This window comes from Coenobita brevimanus, chromosome 43 (assembly GCF_032717465.1).
Source record: "Coenobita brevimanus isolate Jiangsu-jjx chromosome 43, ASM3271746v2, whole genome shotgun sequence".
In the NCBI taxonomy this organism is placed as follows: Eukaryota; Metazoa; Arthropoda; class Malacostraca; order Decapoda; family Coenobitidae; genus Coenobita; species Coenobita brevimanus.
This window is the reverse complement of record NC_136996.1, coordinates 7,567,613-7,588,574: the sequence shown is the minus strand read 5'-3', so window position 1 is coordinate 7,588,574 and position 20,962 is coordinate 7,567,613. Positions and strand designations below refer to the sequence as shown.

The 20,962-nt window shown below is 43.3% G+C and overlaps 1 protein-coding gene across 3 annotated transcripts in view; it reads right to left on the bottom strand.

Annotated features, from left to right (window-relative positions):
* LOC145397813 (uncharacterized) overlaps positions 1-20,962 on the bottom strand; it is an 856,770-nt gene that overhangs the window by 348,302 nt on the left and 487,506 nt on the right. For all 3 annotated transcript variants that reach the window (XM_080270837.1, XM_080270836.1, XM_080270838.1), the window contains exon 10: positions 1,628-2,164. In XM_080270837.1, coding sequence (XP_080126963.1) covers positions 1,628-2,164 — 537 coding nt within the window. The remainder of the gene's footprint in view (positions 1-1,627; positions 2,165-20,962) is intronic.

Below are 20,962 nucleotides of genomic sequence, written 5' to 3'. Positions count from 1 at the left end.
AAAAAAAAAAAAAAAAAAAAAAAAAAAAAAAAAAAAAAAAAAAAATCTTGAGAACTTGCCCATTCCGAAAGAATTAAATGTGTTCACGAAAGACAAATGCACGGGATCATTTAGCAACTCAAATCTTCTACAGCAAGACAAGGATGAAATTTTTTATAAACAGATCCGTCATATATGCAGTACGTTAGGCTAAGTCGTGTTCTAAATGGCCTTACGAGTATAAACATCGTAATACCTCTCATTTAGCGCTTTATTAGCCTACTGCACTTCATAATCATCTTGTATGTCACTAGAAAAAACCTTGTCGATATTAAAAAGATACAGCTTAGATGCGAGCGTACATTAAGATTTAGTACACAAAATGAATTGCTACCGATGAGGTGCTACAAAGTCTAATATGCCACTTTGAATACGAGCCTGCAACTGAGGGAAAGACTAATGACAAGGAATAGTCTGAATGTGCTGGAGCAAACTGGATGGAGTCCAAGTTATCGTGGCGGCGGATCGCTTCTGTCCCGTAGGAAGTCATGAGAATGGTATGAAACGAACTCGAATGCAGGAAGAGGTAGACAGCGGAGGAACTCTGACAAAGCACGGAGCAGATCCTCGGTGTAAGAGGAAAAGTTTCTCGCAGGCAAATACTTGGTCTGCGTGGTACACAAAGAGTGGTCGACAGTCGAGTTAAACTTCAGTGCAACTCCGAGCTTGCTGTGTTATTCTCTGGTGCATATTCAGTTATCAGAGGAAGCACTGAAGGAAACATAAACTCTGTTATCACAGTGTTTGCCGTATAAATTATCTGGGGCCCTCAAACAATGTGTCGGATTAGCTGACGAATGCACAGATTATGGAAAGTAACCACGCTTATGTGAAGTTATGTTCCCTGGAAGAAAAGTTACAATAATAGGTCCATGCAGCTTTCTGCAGGATAAAGTGATAGTCAAATATTTAATTTTTTTCCAGGTTTATTTGCAGACCAAAGAAAACCAGCTAAATATAAGCAAAATCTAACTAGGCAAATGTGTGTCTCAGATCGTTCGGCGTTTCTGCGATGTGTTTACCAAACTTCGGAGTGATAGGCAATTCCCTGACGGTATCATCTAAATGCAACGCGACCGGTTCGACTAATAATACGGGTGATTTAGTCGAAAGGTCACTGAGGAAGTATTATTGGTTGAACTGAGAGCCGCTGACATATAAACTCTCGAACACTAAATTTTATTCCCGCTGAGATAATGGTGCAATTGTACAGCAATTATGCCAATTTCACTCCGATAACGTCCTTTCCATCGTATTCTTGTTAGCAGCTACCACTAGATGTTATTCAGCTTTGGAGAGACTTTCCGGCCCAGAGGGATTACATACAGCACTGATCAGCTCCTTCCATGCCACAGGTTAATGAAATCGTTGAATATAATCGTCTGGTAGCAGTCTAATTAAAATTAACAGGGCGTTATCTTATGATTACTATACAGATACACAGACACGCAACGAAACCAGACGCTCTCTCTCTCTCTCTCTCTCTCTCTCTCTCTCTCTCTCTCTCTCTCTCTCTCACACACACACACACACACACACACACACACACACACACACTTATAACCAGCCATTCTTTTCCAGTACTCACATCTTGGGCTGCCGTCTCCTCCGACCTTCTCAGCTTCTCTAACCAAGTCTTCTCGATCCGCTGCTTCGTTCTGGCCTCTGAAGCCTTTGAATCTGTTTCGAGTTTGGTAGTCCACTCCTTCTCTTTCGTCTCCATCTTGGTCTTCAGCTCCTGCATCTCGGTCTTCAGTTCCTCGTTCTCAATCGTCAGTATGGAAGCTCTCTCCTGAAGTTGACGTTCACTATCACCCAGCTGTTTCACCTTCTGCTCCAACTCGCCCTTCACTTTCTCCAATATCTCGTGTTTCTTTGTAAGCTGCCTAAGCCTCTCTCTCGCCTCTCTCATCTGTCTCTCGGCCTCGTTCTTCTCCTGTCCTTGCTGTCTGTTCGCCGACTCCACCGCAGTGAGTCTTGTCTTCAAATTTCGAGTGGTGTTATCAAGTTCATTGGTCTTATTCTGAAGTGCTTCCTGGAGCTCCTGTATCTTCATTTCGTACTCCACGTTCGCCCGTTCCAAGCGGCTCCTGGTTACTGTCACTTCGCTCTTTAAGTTCTCATTCTGAAATCAAAAGAAGCACACTTGAACACCACAGATATATGAAAAGTAAATAATAACATGCAGTTCCTTTATCCTTTCAATTCCATGATGTAGTGTTTAATATTGCCCAGGCTACCTCTAGACAAGTAAATGCAAGTTAGAAAGGATGTTTAGGAGTTAATGAAGACTACAGATAACCGCTCCAGCTCTAAGTGTCGCCCTAAAACTGAACCAGGTCGTCGTGAGATAGCAAGAATCTTCTGGAGAAAGCAAGAAAAAGCTATGAAATGATGTCATCGTGGTGATGGAGCTAAGAAGACATCACAGGAAACAACACCAGCACTGTGGTAGATGGCGGCGACCATCATCCACTCTGCTGAAATAGTGTTACCTGCTTCTTCTTGGGTAACTGCTCCGAATGACAAGCCTAATGGTTCCCTGTAACCCAGGAAACTATTCACCACTCTGAGTGGTAACCATACAAACAAAGAACATGTGATGTGGAGCCTAGTATGGTGCCCCTGTTAACTGGGTGGAGAGACGTAATTGCGGTGTCCATCCAGGATTCAAACCACCACACTCTTCCCGCACCTTGCTGGAACATTAGTTCACTACACAGGACAGCCCGCTTGTATGCGGCTGATGGCTCTGCTTGGCCAGCCAGACCGGGGTTACTCTACTACTACTACTACACTAGCACTACAATGTATCTCCAACTAGGTAGGAAGGAAGGTAAAACAGTACTTCTTCGAGTGTTCAACAATAAATGAACCTGAAGCTACAGAACAACCAACGAACATGAGAATGTCATGTGATTCACGAAAAATTTACCGAGTTTCTTTTACCGCTCCTGGGCTAAGTAAACATTGAGGCTACGCTATTCATTTCATCATGGCAGTCCACACACACACACACACACATAAAAACACCACAACAATCAGAGTTGTTTGAACAGTTCACAAGAGAGACAGGTGGAGCTGCAGCCAAACACAACTGCAGGTGGTGGTGGTCGAGTGGCTGGAGAAATGATGTGCTTCCTGAAAAGGCCTGAGTTGGATTCTAGGCAGGGGGCTGGAAACAGGCTGATGATTTGAATGTAATTAAAACAGGCTACACTAATCTTTTACAAGACCTACCGACATGCCAAAAAAAAAAAAAAAAATCCACTAATACCGTTAAAATAGTTCTGAATCACGACACCACTAGCACGTTATTACTAAGAACGGTGGGTATTAGCGTCGAAGTGAGTGACAAGTGAAGATGTGAAGAGCGTACTGTAGGGGGACTGCTGAGTTTTAGTGAACGGTCTGTGAAGGCTATGCCCAGAGTCAGACATCATCATCATCATCATCATCATCATCATCATCACCACCCTAACCTCTTTTCCAACCTCAGGATGAGATCAGGTATAGGGCCCAGAGAGCAAGCTAAAAAATTATAAAGGGATAACTACCAAATTATGCACAATTACGAGTAAATGGTTCATATTCTCATTCATTCACCATTCAAGCCCCAAGAATCCTGATTCCACCTCATAGGTAAAACCATCCACGTTTACGCGCTTCACAATACCGATCAGTTTACCATCACTTGGCTGTGGGGAAAAAAAAAAAAAAAAAAAAAAAAAAAAAAAAAAACAGGGATAGCAAACACTTGTTAGACACTCCTCCGTAGAAAACTCTTCCAACCAGCTCGATTCACTCTCAGTTCCCTAGTCTCATCAACCTTCATATCTAACTTTCTAACACATATAATATAATGTCTACCTTCTTCTTGCTCTAGCACCCTCCTCTCGCCTGCAGACTCGTTCGTAGGTGATTTATTTATTTTGTTTTGTTACTTCACAGTCAACACAGTTACTAGTAAGGTGTTGTATGTGAAACGCCTATTCAAAGAAAAATGCAGAAGAATAGGCTTCTGCATTCAGAGAACTTCCTAACCCGTCCTTAAATCCTTTCAATCAAATTACATTTTTTTTTTAATTATTATTCTGCCACTATTAAACTATTTTATCTTGCATAGTAAAGGCCTCTATCATTGAAAGAGTTAATAAAAGCTACATCTAACTTCGACCCGTCGTTAGCAAAAATAAAGCACAGTACCAAAGGCGTCCTCTGACTGAAGGGGTTAATCATTTGACCTTGAACTCCCCATTCCTTCCTCCATTCTCTGACATTTGGACCTCTTCATATCGATAACGTACACCGAGTATTTCGTACATATTCACTCCGACAAGGAGAGTATGTTTTCACCCCTGTTTGTTTCTTTCTTAGTTTGTTCGTCTGTTAGCATGATTACTCAAAGACTAAGAGAGAGATTTGGACCAAATTTGGTGTGTAGATAACCAATGTCCCAGGGAAAAATCGATTAACTTTTGGGACCGATCCGGATCGTATTACAGATTCTGGGTCAGGAGAACACTTTTCGCAAAACCCTCATCAATGATGAGAAAATCTAAATCATTATGAAGCGTGGTTTGGAAATTACATTGCCCGTGTCAGAGAGATTAGTTCCAGCGAATGCCCCTCTTGTTCTTGCTAGTTTCATAGGCTTTCATTCAGCTTTGGTAAGACTTTTCGAACTGGACGTATTTGATTTAGCATGAATCACCTTCCTCACTACTAGATAACCTTCACAATTTTAGTAAAACCGATTGGATGTAGAAAGAAAAAAAAAAGAAAAAAGGCAAAAAAATGTACGAGAGACTGGGAGACTACTTCCCAACCCGACTTTTCGTGTCCAGCCCCGTCACGCTCTTCATTCCACCGTCCATCATCTCAGACATGCAGGGAAGCTGGTGGTGTTATGATTAGTGAATCCAGCCTGCAATTCTAAAAAAAGAGGACGAGTTCGCTTCCCAGATCAGACTCTTGGAAAAACATTGCTTCCCGTTTGTCCCCATTCATCCAGTAGTAAAATTGGCCACTTGCGAATTCTGGGCTACAAGGAAGTTGAAAATAGCGGCATTCATATTTTTCGTAGCATCAGAATATATCGCGTTTTAAACAGATTAATATCGTGTGAAAATGGCTTTCGTGGATAGTATTACGCCTCAATTTTGCTGTGGATAAGGAAGAAAAAAAAATTCCCTGAACACTGTGATAAGATTGATGGTCTTCCATGTTGTACTTTCTTTACTGATAACTAAATAAGCGCATAACACGTTCAGGAAGTACTTAATATGTCAAAGCTATTTTCACACGACATTCTTCTATTTTAAAAGCAATTTGTGCCAGTACTATGAAAATTATTATTCTCGATATTTTAAACTTCCTTGTGGCCCAAACCTCGCAAGTGGCTAACTGAAGGCGTGGGTATAAAACGGCATCAGCGGGTCGTAATCATGAGGAAAATTGGGACTTAACAAAACTTTATAGGATTAATTTGCCTTGATAACCTTAGGGCTGTCGATAGGAATGAATCTAAACCTTTTTTCTTCCTTCTTCAGTCTCCAGGGTCCCAACACTTCTCATCCACATTGTCCTTCATAACTCTCCTTCCATCTCACCACACCTCACCCTCCACCCCGGCTCTCTCTCTTAATGTCACATGCAGTCGTGTCCCTCTTGCCTTCCCCGCCCCCTTCCACTCACTCTCCCCACTCTGTCCCACTCTCTGTTCCCGTCCCACATGTCCCTTATCCCCGCCCTGTTTTGCCCCCTACCCTTGCCCTGTCTCGTCCCCCTCTTGCCCGTCCCGTCCCTGCCATTAATCCTGCCTCGTCTCTAAATCGTACCCCAACCCCATACCATCCCTCTCCCGGTCCCTTCGCAACTTATATACCTGCCCCGTCCTCCCCTTATCCCTGCTCAGTCCCACCCACTATCCCTGTCTCCTAATTCCTTACCCATCCTACTCTCACTCCTTGTCCTGTTCTGTCCCATATCCCCTCCCTATCCTATTCTCTATCCCTGCCACTTCATACTCCCTATCAACACCCCGTCCCGGTGTATCATTAAATCGTGAGGACCGTGAAAACCTGAGGACCAGGGCACTAGGCACACCCCAAAAATTCTCTTCTCGGCTAATTTTCACCATTCATAAATATATTCATCGCCATAAACCCTACATCATCGTCTTTGTCGATGTTTGGTCCAGCTGATAAGCATGAAAAAAAGGGGGGAAAATCAAATACTAGAATATATCTCTTGCTTTTTTCTTATTTTCTCCGCAACTTCTCGTCATACAACAGTGGGGGGGCGCGGTAGCACAGTGGTAGCGCGCTGGACTTGTGATCGGGGGATTGCAAGTTTCGAGCCTCGTCCGGGCTGCCGTGCCGGGAGGGGTAGCTCCCTCCTGTAACCCTAGCGGGGCTATATAGTCCAATACAGGGCTTAGCTCGGGGAACTCCATTTCTCCCATTTTTTTTCGTCATACAACAATGAGATTGGTCTCAATAGAAAGCTGATAAAATTCTCTATCGATATATGTCCTAACATTATAGGGTGTCCAAGAAAACTTTCGAGCTGTGACGTTGAGAATTCATTTAACTGTGCGTGAGTATATATTTGCCTCATCTTAAGGTGCTAGTATTTGATTTTCCCCCCTTTTTTTCATGCTTATCAGCTGGAAAAAACATCGACAAAGACGATGCTGTAGGTTTTATGGCGATGAATACAGTGAAAATTACCCGAGAAGAGAATTTTTGGGGTGTGCCTTGTGCCCTCGTCCTCAGGTTTTCACGGTCCTCACGATTTAATGATACACTGGCTTCTATCCTCACTCCGTTCTGTTCATTATCACTGCCCCTCCGTCCCCTGTCCAAGCTCTGTCTCACCCTTTTTCCTTCCTTTATCTCTGTTCAATCTTGCCCCCCAACCCCATCCCGTCCTTGCCCTAATTCCAGCATAGTCCAAACCCCATTCACCCTCCCGTCCCCCCCACATCCCCGCCCTGCCCTGCCCCATCCCATAACCCCGCCTCGCCCCGCCCCGCCCCACCTCAATTTCCACACCTTCTGCCCCTAATCCCCGTCATGTACCACTCTTATTCCCGCCCAATCCCATCCCCTAACCCCCCGCCCTGTCTTCCCTCCCGTCCCCGCCCCGTTCCGCCCTTATCCCTTCCCAGTCCCATCCTTAACCCAGCCCCACCTAACCCTCATCCCTTCTGCCCTTCACAACTCCCTGTGGTGCGGCAGGAGAGGGATGCATGTGGGTGATTACTCCAGCAAGGGGCTTATCGTCACGCCCACGCTCCTCTCTTAAGTTTTACCTTGGATTCAGGGTTTGGGTGTTTATTTTCAGTTTGTGTGTGTGTGTGTGTGTGTGTGTGTGTGTGTGTGTGTGTGTGTGTGTGTGTGTGTGTGTGTGCATTTTTCTTAAGCAAATTTTTTTACCGGTGTATTACACGCTAGTTAAAAAAAATATTACTTTCCTAATTTTGCATTTTTAAAAACCTTATTATGTTCCGGTGTTTTATTTTTTTCCCTAGTTTTATGGAAATTGCTGTCTCCATGGGACGATTGATTTTCTTAAATATCATACCGTGGAAATGTCGGCAGTTCATCACGATACACTTAGCAAAACCAGGTATTTTTTAAAATTCCTGGATGAGCCCTTCGTTTTAGTCATTTGAAACAAGAAATTAGCTTTCCCTAGCAATGAGTTTATATTATCAGCTATTTAAATCAGTAGGATCATTATTAATTTCACTTCTCGAGACACTTTAACAGTTTACTACTTTCGTTATTGATTTTTTTTTTTTAGTACAATTCTGAATACTTTGTCCGGAAAATAAAAAGTAGCATATATTTTCGGGACGATTATGCTAACACACCCAGTGGTTAGGCATAAAAAGTACATTATGCATAAAAGATCAACATAAATTTTCATCACACACACACACACACACACACACACACACACACACACACACACACACACACACACACACACACACACACACACACACACACACACACACACACACACACACACACACACACATACACACACACACCCTAGCACAGGAAAATACTTAACCCTCTCCAATCAATTATTCATCCTCCTCCCGATAAAGAAATAAAATTACTCCTTAAAACGTGGGACAGAAAATGCCGCCTCACCCAGCGTCGCATTTGTGTATAAAGACTGCAGGTGGAGGCACAACGTATAAATAAATGAAGATGGGAAGAGGTGTGTGTGTGTGTGTGTGTGTGTGTGTGTGTGTGTGTGTGTGTGTGTGTGTGTGTGTGTGTGTGTGTGTGTGTGTGTGTGTGTGTGTGTGTGTGTGTGTGTGTGTGTGTGTGTGTGTGTGTGTGTGTGTGTGTGTGTGTGTGTGTGTGTGTGTGTGTGTGTGTGTGTGTGTGTGTGTGTGTGTGTGTGTGTGTGTGTGTGTGTGTGTGTGTGTGTGTGTGTGTGTGTGTGTGTGTGTGTGTGTGTGTGTGTGTGTGTGTGTGTGTGTGTGTGTGTGTGTGTGTGTGTGTGTGTGTGTGTGTGTGTGTGTGTGTGTGTGTGTGTGTGTGTGTGTGTGTGTGTGTGTGTGTGTGTGTGTGTGTGTGTGTGTGTGTGTGTGTGTGTGTGTGTGTGTGTGTGTGTGTGTGTGTGTGTGTGTGTGTGTGTGTGTGTGTGTGTGTGTGTGTGTGTGTGTGTGTGTGTGTGTGTGTGTGTGTGTGTGTGTGTGTGTGTGTGTGTGTGTGTGTGTGTGTGTGTGTGTGTGTGTGTGAGAATCACCCTGACAAAAATCCAGTCAATCCGAGAATCGAAGAAAGACGAGAATATTGGTTGGGGAAAAAATAGATAATAGGACAATGTAGTGCTCAGTGTCGCGTATTTATGGAGATTGGTCTATTATCGCCGTAAGGAGGCTAAGGGTGGGGGCAGGGGAGCAGGGGAGGGGGGTGGAAGTGAAGGAGTAGGGGAAGGGAAGTGGAGATGTGAGAGGTTTGGGGGAATGGAGAAGGGGAGAATTGTGAGGGAGCAGGGGGAGGTGGATGTGGAGAGAGGGCCAGAGGTGTAAATGGATTAGGGGGAGGATGGAGATTGCAGTGAGGAGAAGAGGGGGGGAAATTGGTGGGGGAACGGGGTGTATGTGAGGGAGAGGAGGTGAGAGGGGAAGGAGGGGGATTAAAGCACTGGACAAGGGCGGAGGTGAGGGATGTGAGTGGGGAGGAAGAGTGGTGTAGGTTGGGTATGTGTGAGATGGGAGGTGGTGAGGGAATGGAGCGACGGGGGATGTGGAAGAGAGGAGGTGTGAGGAAATGAGAGAAAGAAGGACGCCGAGGATTGGTGAGAGGTGAAAGGCTAAGAGATACGAGATGTGAAGAGGGTGTGAGAGAGATGTGAGAGAGGTGGAGAGAAGGAAGGTAGTGGGAGGGATGGGGATGGGGGTCTCTATTGATATGTATGAGTGGCTGGGCCGATAATGAAGTCAGGAGGTGCGGCTAATGACAGACTGGCTGCCGAGAAAGAGGTCCACACCAAAAACATACTGAAAATGTAAATGGAAAAGTTGTGGACGTGATGGGATGAAGGGGAATCGAAAATTGCGGATGGGAGATGAGACTGCTGATTTAAAAAAAAAAAGTGTTGCAAGTACGAGGCATAAGTATTTGATAATTATGATATAAATAGACGCCACTGACTCCAGTTTTGAAGGGTTAAGACACCGCTTTGTATTTTTTGAGAAATTTTGAGAGTGGCGTAGTGTGTGATCTGATACCTTTTCTGGCCCTTGTGCAGGATCGAACCTGCCTCCATTCAGCACGGGTTGACAGAATGCTTGATAAGGAACTCTGATCTTGGAAAGAAAAGTAACGGAGAGTCAAGTATGGACAAAATGACAATCAGAGAATCAAGAATTTTGAATGAAAGGAAAGCTGTGGTCAGGGAAGACAGGTGTGGAAGGGTAGAAAAGGTGTAAGCGAAAGAAAAGACTCGGATCTGGGTGGGAAAGAAAGGTGTAGGCTACATGGGAAGGGAAAAATGTAGGTGGAAGGGAAGACCAGGTGGGAGTAGGGACTAGGCAGGTAAAACTATTGGTACGAAGAAAGGAAAAGAGACTGTCAATGGAATGGAAATTTGTGTTCGGTGGGGAAACTATGGGTGGACTGTAAAGCTGTAGATCGGAGCGAGGGTTACAAATAGGAGGGTAACTTGGAGTGAGAGAAAATATTTGAAACGGGGGATAAGGCTGAGAAACTGAATGAGGGGGTGAGGTATGAGGGAAAAGGATCTTTGTCCGTATAGAAAAGTTGTAGAAAGAAAGGAGAGTTGTAGGGAGTAAGGAGTGGCTGTGGAAAGAAAGGGAAGCTGAGGAAAGAAGTAAAGGCTATGGAGGGAAGGGAGGACTACGGAAAGAAGGGGAGGCCGTGGAAAGAAGGGAGAGTTGTGGAAAGATGGGAAGGTTGTGGAAAGAAGGGAGGACAGTGGAAAGAAGGGGAGGCCGTGGAAAGAAGGGAGGGTTGTGGAAAGAAGAGGAGGAGATGGAAAGAAGGGATGGCTGTAGAAAGAAATGGGGGGGGATGGAAAGAAGGGGGGCTGTGGAAAGAAGGGGAGACTATGGAAAGAGGGGAGGGTTGTGGAAAGAAGGGGAGGCCTTGGATAAAACAGGGGAGGCTATGGAAAGAGAGGAGGATTGTAGAAGCAAGGGGAGACTGTGGAAAGAAGGGGAGGGTTGTAGAAAGAAGAGGAGGCTGTGGACGGAGGGGAGGGTTGTGGAAGGAAGGGGAGGCCGTGGAAAGAAGGGGAGGCCGTGCAAAGAAGGGAAGGCTGTGGAAAGAGGGGAAGGCTGTGGAAAGAAGGAGAGGCTATGGAAAGAAGGGAAGGCTGTGGAAAGAAGGGGAGGCTGTAGAAAGAAGGGGTAGGCCGTGAAAAGAAGGGGAAGCTGTGGCAAGAAGGGAGGGCTGTGGAAGAGAGGGAGGGCTGTGGAGAAAAGGAAATGCTGAGGAAAGAAGGCAAGGCTATGGAAAGAAGGCAAAGCCGTGGAAAGAAGGGAGGGTTGAGGAGAAAAGGGAGGGCTGAGGAAGGAAGGGAGGGCTGTGGAAGGAAGGGAGGGCTGTGGAGGGAAGGGAGGGCTGTGGAAGGAAGGGAGGGCTGTACTCGTAGAAGGGAGGGAGGACTGTGGAGAAAAGGGAATGCTGAGGAAAGAGGGGAAGATTATGGAAAGAAGGGAGGGCTGTGGAGAAAGGGGAGGGCTGTGGAAAGGGACAAGTATTGTGGATACAAGAGCAGACTCTAGTAAGAAAGAAAGAAAGATACAGATAGAATGGAAGGCTATGAAAATAAAGGAAAGATGTGGAAGGACGGAAAGGACATGGAAGGAAGGAATCTGTGGAAAGAAAGGAGAGTTGTGAAAGAAGTGAAGCAAGGAAAAGATACATAAAGAAGTGAAAGATAGGGACAGAAGAGAAAGAAGTGGTTGTGGAAAATGTGAAAGATGTGTAATGAAGAGGGCTGTAGAGAAAAGGAACGTTGTGGGGAATAGGCAATTAGAAAAGAAGTTAAAGAAAAAAAAATGTTAAAGAAGGAAAAAGAAGGCAAAGAAGGAAAAGATGCAACGAAGAAAAAAAAAAGGAGGGGGTAAGGAAAAACGGAAATTGAGGAATGAAAAGACGGAAATAAGGTAGGAAAATAAATAATACAAGTAATAATACGGACGGTAAATAAAGATGTAAGTATGGAAAGGAAAATAATCAAGAAAAAAGTAAGGAAGAGAAGGAGGTAAATAAGGAAGAAAAAAAGGAAAAGGAAAAACAGGAAAGACTGTCGATACCGAACTAGGGTGGCAAAAACATAAGTAAGCAGTTGACAGTTTATTATTAAAACATTAAACTTTATCCTGAGACTCGGCTGACCATAAACCCCTTCGGTATTTCCAGTGGCCCTTGCAATAAATTATCTGTATAATAACCCGTCAACCTGGTTATTTCCTGACACACACCTGATCCCAGAGTTCATTTAGGGCGGGCGCAACAAAAACACCTCCAGGCACCCTCTCAATGACAACTCATCACCGCCACCTCAAACAGACTCGTGTACTTCCGTTTACTTCCAATTTTTTTTTCACCACTCTGCTGTTCATTTCACCTCAGTTTACTTTGCTAATCTTATGTTAACCTTTCTTTCCGCATATCAAAATGTATTTATTGTATTTAATTTATCGTAGTTATATTGCACAATGAACGCAGAAACACACGTAGTGAATAAGCTATACTGCCTGAACACACACACACACACACACACACACACACACACACACACACACAGATAGATGGACAGATAGATAGATAGACAGATATAAATCCACACACAAATAAGTATAGAAAGACAGGTATAGACACACACACACACACACACACACACACACACACACACACACACACAACCTCCTCATCTAAACTTGAGCACCAGAAATTGCCAAAAATGAAGGGAAGTCGCCGCGGGGGTAGCTAAACTAATCTGGAGCCAGGGAAGATATAATTCTCCTGAGCACACAGCCAGCGGGGCGGGGCGGGGCGGGGCGGGGCGGGGCTGGAGGGGCTTCAAGTTTGCAGCAGGGGGCTTTAGAAAACTTCGTGATGTAATAATTGGCTGGTGTGAGGCGGGAGGCTAATTAGCATGCGAGAGTGAGGATTTAACTACTTCACAGCCATGACGTAGTTTGAGTTTCATTTTTGTTACCACTAAACTCACTCCTCCAGTTCATAAATTCTATCCAAAGGTGAATTAGGAAATAGAATGAAAAAAATAAAAAATACATCGTCGGACTAATGAGGTAAGTGAGAATCTGCTGAATGAAAAGTAATCACGGAATCGTTCAAATTTCAATACAACACTGTATTTTGTTCCATGAATTGATGCTCTCATATCATATACTTGCTCCATAACACCATCACTATAATGACGAATTTTCCATGTCTTATATCAACCTCCAGATGACTGTATTCAACTTGAGACCGACCTCTCGTAGTTAACGATTAATAATAGTGGTAATGATTGCACCTCTAGGCTCAATTGGACATAAAGCCAGTGCACTGTAGCCTGAAACTGCCCGTCTCCTGCAGCCCACCATCCTCCTCTAGGGAGACAAAAAAGGAATTGAGGAACGTTTGTATAATACGATCAGTGGTGCCTCGCAGTTATTTCGGTGCCACCAAGAGAAGGTGTCCCTCCAGCACCCAGAGATGAATGAAGACTGTTAACCTCCTCACAGCTTAATATAATCATCTGATAACTGGATGCAAAATATGTAATTGAAGTGAAAGGGCTAAACATTGGCTGACCACCAATCTTTTTTACCCTCCACCTGACAAAGTCAGAGAAGGGTGTTGTTATCGCTGGGGTCAATAGGTGTTTGTCCATAGGGTTGGGTGGCAGGGCGGCTGGCAGGGAGGTGAGATTTCGTTTCCGGACCAGAACACAGAAAGTTTTCACTACAGAGTCACGAACTTTCACATAGTTATGTGTCTTATAGTGAACTAATGCCTTCTGATAGATAGAATGCTGTGTCTTAAGAATTTTTTTTTAATAATGAAAAAGTATTTTAAAAATCCAGATTTCAATGTGACCTGAGCAAGGAATCTGAAGGACCTAGGTTATGTTTCCTCAAGGCGTTCTCCTTACGCCTACCTTAAAAAGAAAAATGGGGGGGGAGGGAGGTTATGGTCGTTATGTGCTTGATTAGGTATGCAAGAGGGCGAAGGGTATGTGCTCGGTCAGACTGAGGGTTGGAACAGCATAGCGTTGCCCATTTAATCCACATAAAGCCATGCAATTGCACGCGCCACCGGGAGCGCCTCCCAAGGCTTTAGAAGAATTATTAATGTTCTTTTACAAAGCTCAGTAAATTTCTTCACGAATCTTTTCATCCGGACAGTGTACCTAGTGCTGCCACAAAGCATTTTATTATTATTAGTCCTTGGTTTTCATTGGTTACCCTATTCAATTTTTCATAAGCCATGCAGTCGTTTGTTTTACGTCGGGGATGTTTCAGAATATCCCAACTCTTTCCATACGACAGGTGCTCTCAACGGCAGGCATGGTAAATCAGGTGCAGAGGTAGGAAAATACATTTTACTTTCAAAAGTAATTTCTCTGTACTGAACTCTCTACTTAATACAAAATTATGAAAAGCACACAAAAAATTACTGTTAATACACACAAATATTTTCTTTTACTACCTTCCTTGCTGTGTCCTACTTATTTTCCTCCAATTCTTTTTGTTACGGCCGAGGTCAGTATGTTAGCGGGGACAACAATACAAACGAGCAGTAAGAGGGGCGAGGAAATCAAGACGGGGCGAGGTTGGTCGTTACGATAGCCAACCAGTGCACGCCAACGTATCGCTCGGCTCCAACCTCCTATTTTTCGCTGTTTTTGTTCGGCCGCTGTTCTTGGCTGCGTGGACAGATAAAAAAGAATTCAATTACCGGCACAGCAAACAAGAGGAGTTACTGGGGCAGTTGAGCAACAGGTAAATAGTAGGGAACTGGACTGTGAACCCGGAACTCTTGGTCTGAATGTTGTTTACGCTTCCCACACTTGCCATGGTTTTGGTAGTCCGTCCTTTGAGGCCTTGCTGACCTCCAACGTGCCACACACCTTCACATGTCACCATTTCGCACTGTTACGCACCGCCCATGTTGAACACTTGGTAAAGCTGTCTCATTTAGGACGGGTGTGATGGTGTTAGCGGTTGATTTTTTTCACATGTCAATGGATCCTGTAAATGATCAGCAAAGTCTTTGCTAAGGAATACCAAGTCATCAAAGTGTTTCTCGATCCAGCATGGGATCAAACTCACAAACTTCTGAATTGCAGATCATATTTTTCGCCACATTTTTTTCCAGCTCTATGATGCAGGAATTTATCGGCTATCGCAGTTTTTCATGCACAAATCTCGTCGTCCCTGTACTATCAGTATGTGTGTTTTTTTTTTTCCCACTGGTTTAGCCTCACATCTTATACAGACAATGTCTTCAGTTACTTCGAGCTAAACAGATATTGATTATGGCTGCTTTTTTCTGTTTCATTAGTGAAACAAGGATTTTTTTAAGGCTCTATCCGTTTGGCTTTATCTGTTCTGCGCAAGAAAAAAGTAATATTAATCCTTTTCCCTCAAGCTCGAATTCTACTAAGCATATAATATGTAATTAATACATTTACTTTAATTGTCTACACTTCCTGCTAAAGCAGTGCCATGATGCTCAACACCATTAACATTTTCATATCAGGCAACCATGGGCCATCCACACTGTATAACAAAATTACATGGAAGCAGCTAAGTTTATAACAGCAAAAGATGGCTCATGTAAAAAAAAATAAAATAAATAAATAAATAAATACAATACAATAAAAATAAATAGTTCTGCCTGGCCTGGCCGTGATAAAAATAAAAAGGTAAAAGCCCTATGTATTAATTAGTTGAGTGACGGTGGCAAGGTAACCTGTGGGCCGGCATAGTGCAAATGTCAGACGTGCCTTTGTAAAGGTGAAATGCTGGGATGCTACAGCAGATTAAATTATCATCCGACTCATGTCCTCGCCTGGTTATGGTGAGTTTTCCAGTACATATAGCGAAAAGCCATATGCAGTTCCCAGTCCAAACTGCTTTTTTCATGACGGCAGTGTTGATGATAGTACTGATGATTATGGCTTCGGTGGCGGTGGTAGTAGCGGTGGTGGTGGTGGCGTTAATGATAATGACGATGATTATGATGGTGTGGGCAGCGGTGGTCGTGGTGGTGGTGGTTTTGGTCATGATGATGATGACTGCATTTTCACGGCAACGCTGGAACTTATAAATTTCCTCACTAACACCAGACAATTGTATAAAAAAAATAAAAAAAACTACACAGTATTAGGTATAAAACAACTGTCATAAACAATTACACAACTCAGTCAGTTTACACTCGTTAATCCCAGATGGTCTTACATTGCAGATAGAAATCCTATGCAGTCAGAAAATTCACATATGCTAAACAACATATCTTATTATTTGTAGGAGGTTATGGAGTGTTGTGGTGTGAATTTGGAAACGCGAGTAAACGTCAGAAATACCGGCGCCGGTTAGCTCACTTGGAAAGAAAGGAGAGTGGGAGACAGGAGAGGGAGGGAGGGGAAGACTGAGGATGACTTCGTGGGATGACGTGGATAGGTGTAAATGAAGAGGGGGGTGTAAGTTGGAGGGGAGGGGGGAATCTGATGGTGAACAGGCTGTCATTTGTGGCGTTTTGTTTGTGGCCACCTCATCCAGGATTAAGACGTATGGCAAGTCTGAGAGAGAGAGAGAGAGAGTCACCGGCAGCATATACCAAGCTTTGTCAATGAGTCAATTTTGGTGGCAATTGGTCCATGACTGTAGGAGACTGATTTGCGTATAGGGAGCTCATTCAACAGCAGATTTTAGTATGAAGGTGCTCACCATTGCAGCCCATGCAGCATATCGTCACCTGCTCCTACCCAGCTATTATTTTTTTAATATGTCCTTCAAACATATTCCCTTATTTCTAATTTCAGAATATTGATTTTAAAAAGAATACTGATTTCGGAGGCCATTGCTTTGTTAAGAAACATATTAAGCCACGGTGAAATCAGTACATTCATTAAGCCTTTCCCATCCATATGCGTTTAAAAATAATCTCTACTACTCGAGATGAAGGTACTTTTACTTCAAAATAAAATGAAAGCGACATTTCTAGATTCAAGGCCTTGGGGGTCACATTTAAATATAGTTAAGGAACTTCTGGGAATCTGAATAACATTTTCCCAGACCACTGAATCTGGAGAATACTTTTTTTTTATTTGAATTAAAAATGATGATGAAAAAAGAAAATGCCGTTAAAAGCCTGGTGTCACCAACAAACGGGTCGCAGACAAGAAAAATGCAAAGCTAATTCATGCATAAGAAAAAAAATGCCTCATGATTTTTCTGAAGAGCTTCGACAATACTTTTTAACGAAAGTGAGATGGTCACTGAGGCTGATGATGTTCTCTCTTTATTAGAAATTATGAACACTGATGGAAGTTTGCATCGCCATCAGTTCTTTTACATAAATTTCATGAAAAAAAAGAAAGAAAAATAAAAGGAAATCAAAGTTGGAGAGCCTTCAAAAGGTGTCCTTTAAAAAAAAAAAATAAATAAATAAAGTTGACAAAAGAACGCCAAATCAAAGTTCCGTTCTTTTCGAGACGCGTAGATGTACTGCGATTAGGACGAGACTGGAGTTCATAGACAAGGCGAAAGGAGACAGGGCATGATAGTTTCAGAGCTGGCCAGTTGTGTACATGAAAGACACAAGGCCTCATGTAACTTCTGCATTAGACACTTGGACAAGATAAGACGGAGGTGCGTACTTTGACGGTCGCAGTATGCTCAATGTAAAGGGGGAAGGAAAGCAAACTGATCACGCCTCCGCCAACATATGGTGGAGGAGGCATTAAGAGATTGGCCTGTCTGTCCGTGTGTGCGTGCGTGCGTGCCTGGGTCAGTGAGTCCGTAATATTATTGTGGGCGCGATATCTCCTGAACTCATCAATGGATTTCCACTAAACTTTTGTTAGTGATGCGGCATGAGGAGATGAACTGATATGTCGCTAGGTTTAGGGGTCGAAAGTTATGGGGCCGACTTAATTATCCTTCTGGGCGCGACATCTCCTAAACCCCTCAAAGGATTTTGACCAAACTTTTGTCACTGATACAGTATTAAGGGACGATGAATTTACGTCAGCAAGGTCAAGGAGTCAATGGCCAAGGTCATATGGGTGTGGACGCGATATTTCCAGAACCTCTCGACGGATTTCGACCAGACTTTTGTCAGTGATACAGTATGAAGGGGTAATGTTTATTTAGGTCAGCAAGGTCAAAGAGTCAAAGGTCAAGGTCACATGGGGTTGACTTTGTTTATCTTTAGTTCCAATTCAACCCACCATGAACCCTGTCATGGAGGTTGTATGGCGAGTCCGTGCGCAAGGCTTGGCGGAGGCATATCGTGCGACGTGTTGAGTCAGCAGCTCGGGGCCCGAGTTCTCGGCGTTTCATTTCAGAACGGCGACGGGAGAAGTGGCGACAGATGACAAAGAGCTACGCAACATTCCAGCGAAGAAAAAGAACGTGAAGGAGTCAGTGAGACATGGGGGGTTTATAAAACCAAAAGCGTTTGTTTCCACCCTGCTTATCAGTGTTGCGTGTGGTGCGCCCCCCGCAACCCACCCCATACTTCGTACACTGAAGTTGTGTGTCACACAGAAGTACCTAGTGCCCGTGCCAAGCCATCAACTGAAAAGGGTTGAAAGAAAAAGTAGTCGGATTAGCACACTTAATTGATCAACGCAAAACTGAATTACTATCTGAGGTAATGTGATATCTCCAGGATTGATCATGAGAAAAAGAAACAGTTCGGGTCATTCATGAACAGGAGTTGGTCAAAGAACGTAACCCTGAAGAACATCACTACTAACAATTTTAGAAAAATAGCAGTGGCCGTCTACAGCAGCAGTTACAGGACAACAATAAAGAAAACTTGAAATGATGGCAAGACATGGAGGATAGAAACCTTTAGGGAGAAGTTTGTAAATAAATATTACAAACTTACATATTTACCGATTTGCTGACTGACTGACTGGCTGACTGACTGATTGAGAGAGAGAGAGAGAGAGAGAGAGAGAGAGTTTGTGTGTGTGTGTGTGTGTGTGTGTGTGTGTGTGTGTGTGTGTGTGTGTGTGTGTGTGTGTGTGTGTGTGCTTTAACTCCTAGGAACTTTGACTGATTTGCATGAAACCTCACTGGTGATTCACCTGGTTACTTCGGAAGTCTTTCACTACGGTATAAACAGTTTTCCAACCGTGACTTTTGGGGGTTCAGTCCAAAACACGAAATTAAAAATTTTAAGAAATAGTGAGGGAAGGGTAGATGCGGATTTGATGTATTAGTTCTCAATGTCCAATGGAATTTCATCCGTAATGCGATATTCAGGGAACGTGTCCCACCCCCAACAATGATTTTGGAGGGTCAGCCCCCATCGCAAAAACAAAAACAATCAGAAACAGGGGAAAGTGAGCACATGGATTTCAACAAAATTTCTCGGCCAGTTCGTCTGGCTCCTTGATATTGTCTTCCACAGATCAGAAATATGGAAAGACTTGAATGAAGTTCTCAGGAAAGTTCGTCTAGTTACTCCGAAGATCTTCCACTATACACAATTTTCCATCCATGATTTTTAGAGGGTCAGTTCCTTCCACCTAATTAAAAATTCTCAGAAATAGTAAAAGGAGGGCAGATATGGTTTTGGTATCTTAGTTCATGTTGTACAATGGACTCTTTTCCGTAATGCGATATTTGGGGAGCATGACCCCTATGATTCAAAGGAGCCAGTCCCTTCCCAAACATAAAAACGATCATAAATATGGAAGTGTGAGCACATGGAATTCAATTACATCGGCTTACATAGTGCACGATTGGGGATGCAGTTTCCACGTTTTCTCTCAATGCACAGAAAAAACTGCCCATCTACTACTACTACTACTATAATTATAATCAACTACAATTACTATTGTTATTATATCATTATTATTATTATTATTATTATTATTTTATTATCATCCATCCCCACCCAGGAGGGACTCGGGGAAGGATATTGTTTTCACTCGGTTTGTTTGTTTGTCTGTCTGTTAGCAACTTTACGTGAAAACTACTGGTGCGATTTAGACTAAAATTACAGGGATGATGGGCTATGACCAGACCACCTGATTAAATTTTGGGCCAAATTGGGCCAAGGCCCAGGCTGCAAGGCCAAAAAAATGTAAAAAAACGGGGACGGGTAAAAATCGTTATTTCGCCATACCTCCTTCCAAATTCGTCGTATCGACATGAAACCAAAACCTAAAGGTGCATCTTTCAAATCTGCATCCTATAACATGTTTCATTAAGTCAAGGTGGTCATACCCCAGTTAGTGGTAAGGGGGTCACTGTCAGGTGGGTCGGGCCTAAAATTTCAAATGGGCATAAAATCGTCTGTTTTCACCCGATTTACTCCAAATCTGACATGTGGCAACTTTGACTAAATATCCTGTTGTGTTTATACGTCAGCACTAAAATAATTGCCGGGGACGGATTTGTTGTGCCATAGCACCGTTCCTTGTTATTATTTTTATTACTAAGGTATTATTATTATTATTATTATTATTATATTAGTAGCAGTAGTAGTAGTAGTAGCTGTAATAGTAGTAGTAGTAGTAGTAGTAGTAGCAGTAGTAGTAGTTTTACTACTCCTACTACTACTACAAGTACCATCATTATCATCACAAACAGCTAGACAATGTATATATAAACATGGAGCAGACTGTAGCACCAGTCAAAAAGAGCGGTTCTCCTGAGGTGACTAGCAAGCCGTTGACAGGAAGAGCTTGAGGTCCCGTTTCACTAGCACTCAGGACTTTGCTCCTTACCATCTCCTTTGGCTGACCTTTTTTCACTATTTCTCTAAAATATATAGCCCGTAAGTATTCTGTCCAAAACATTTTCCTTCAACAGCCTATACGAAACTACTGTACATGCACATCACACACCGAACATTCTACTCCAGTATTTTTAAATGGAATCAGAACACCCAACCTTGGAGTCATAGGGAAGTGGGGGTGTGGGGAGGAAGGCGAGACCATAACTACCCTCACCATTAGCTCATCTCCTGTGACAACCAAATGAGATTTCCTGGGATTATATATGACACTATTTACAATCATCTTTACAGCATTCGTTGCCGGTCCTCCACTTTCCTCTTTGTTGAATACCACGGCTCCCATAAACCTCACCTTTTCCTCACTGAGACTAAGTTGTCTGAGGTGCATGACAACAAATCTTTCTGTACACCCTCCTACTTTC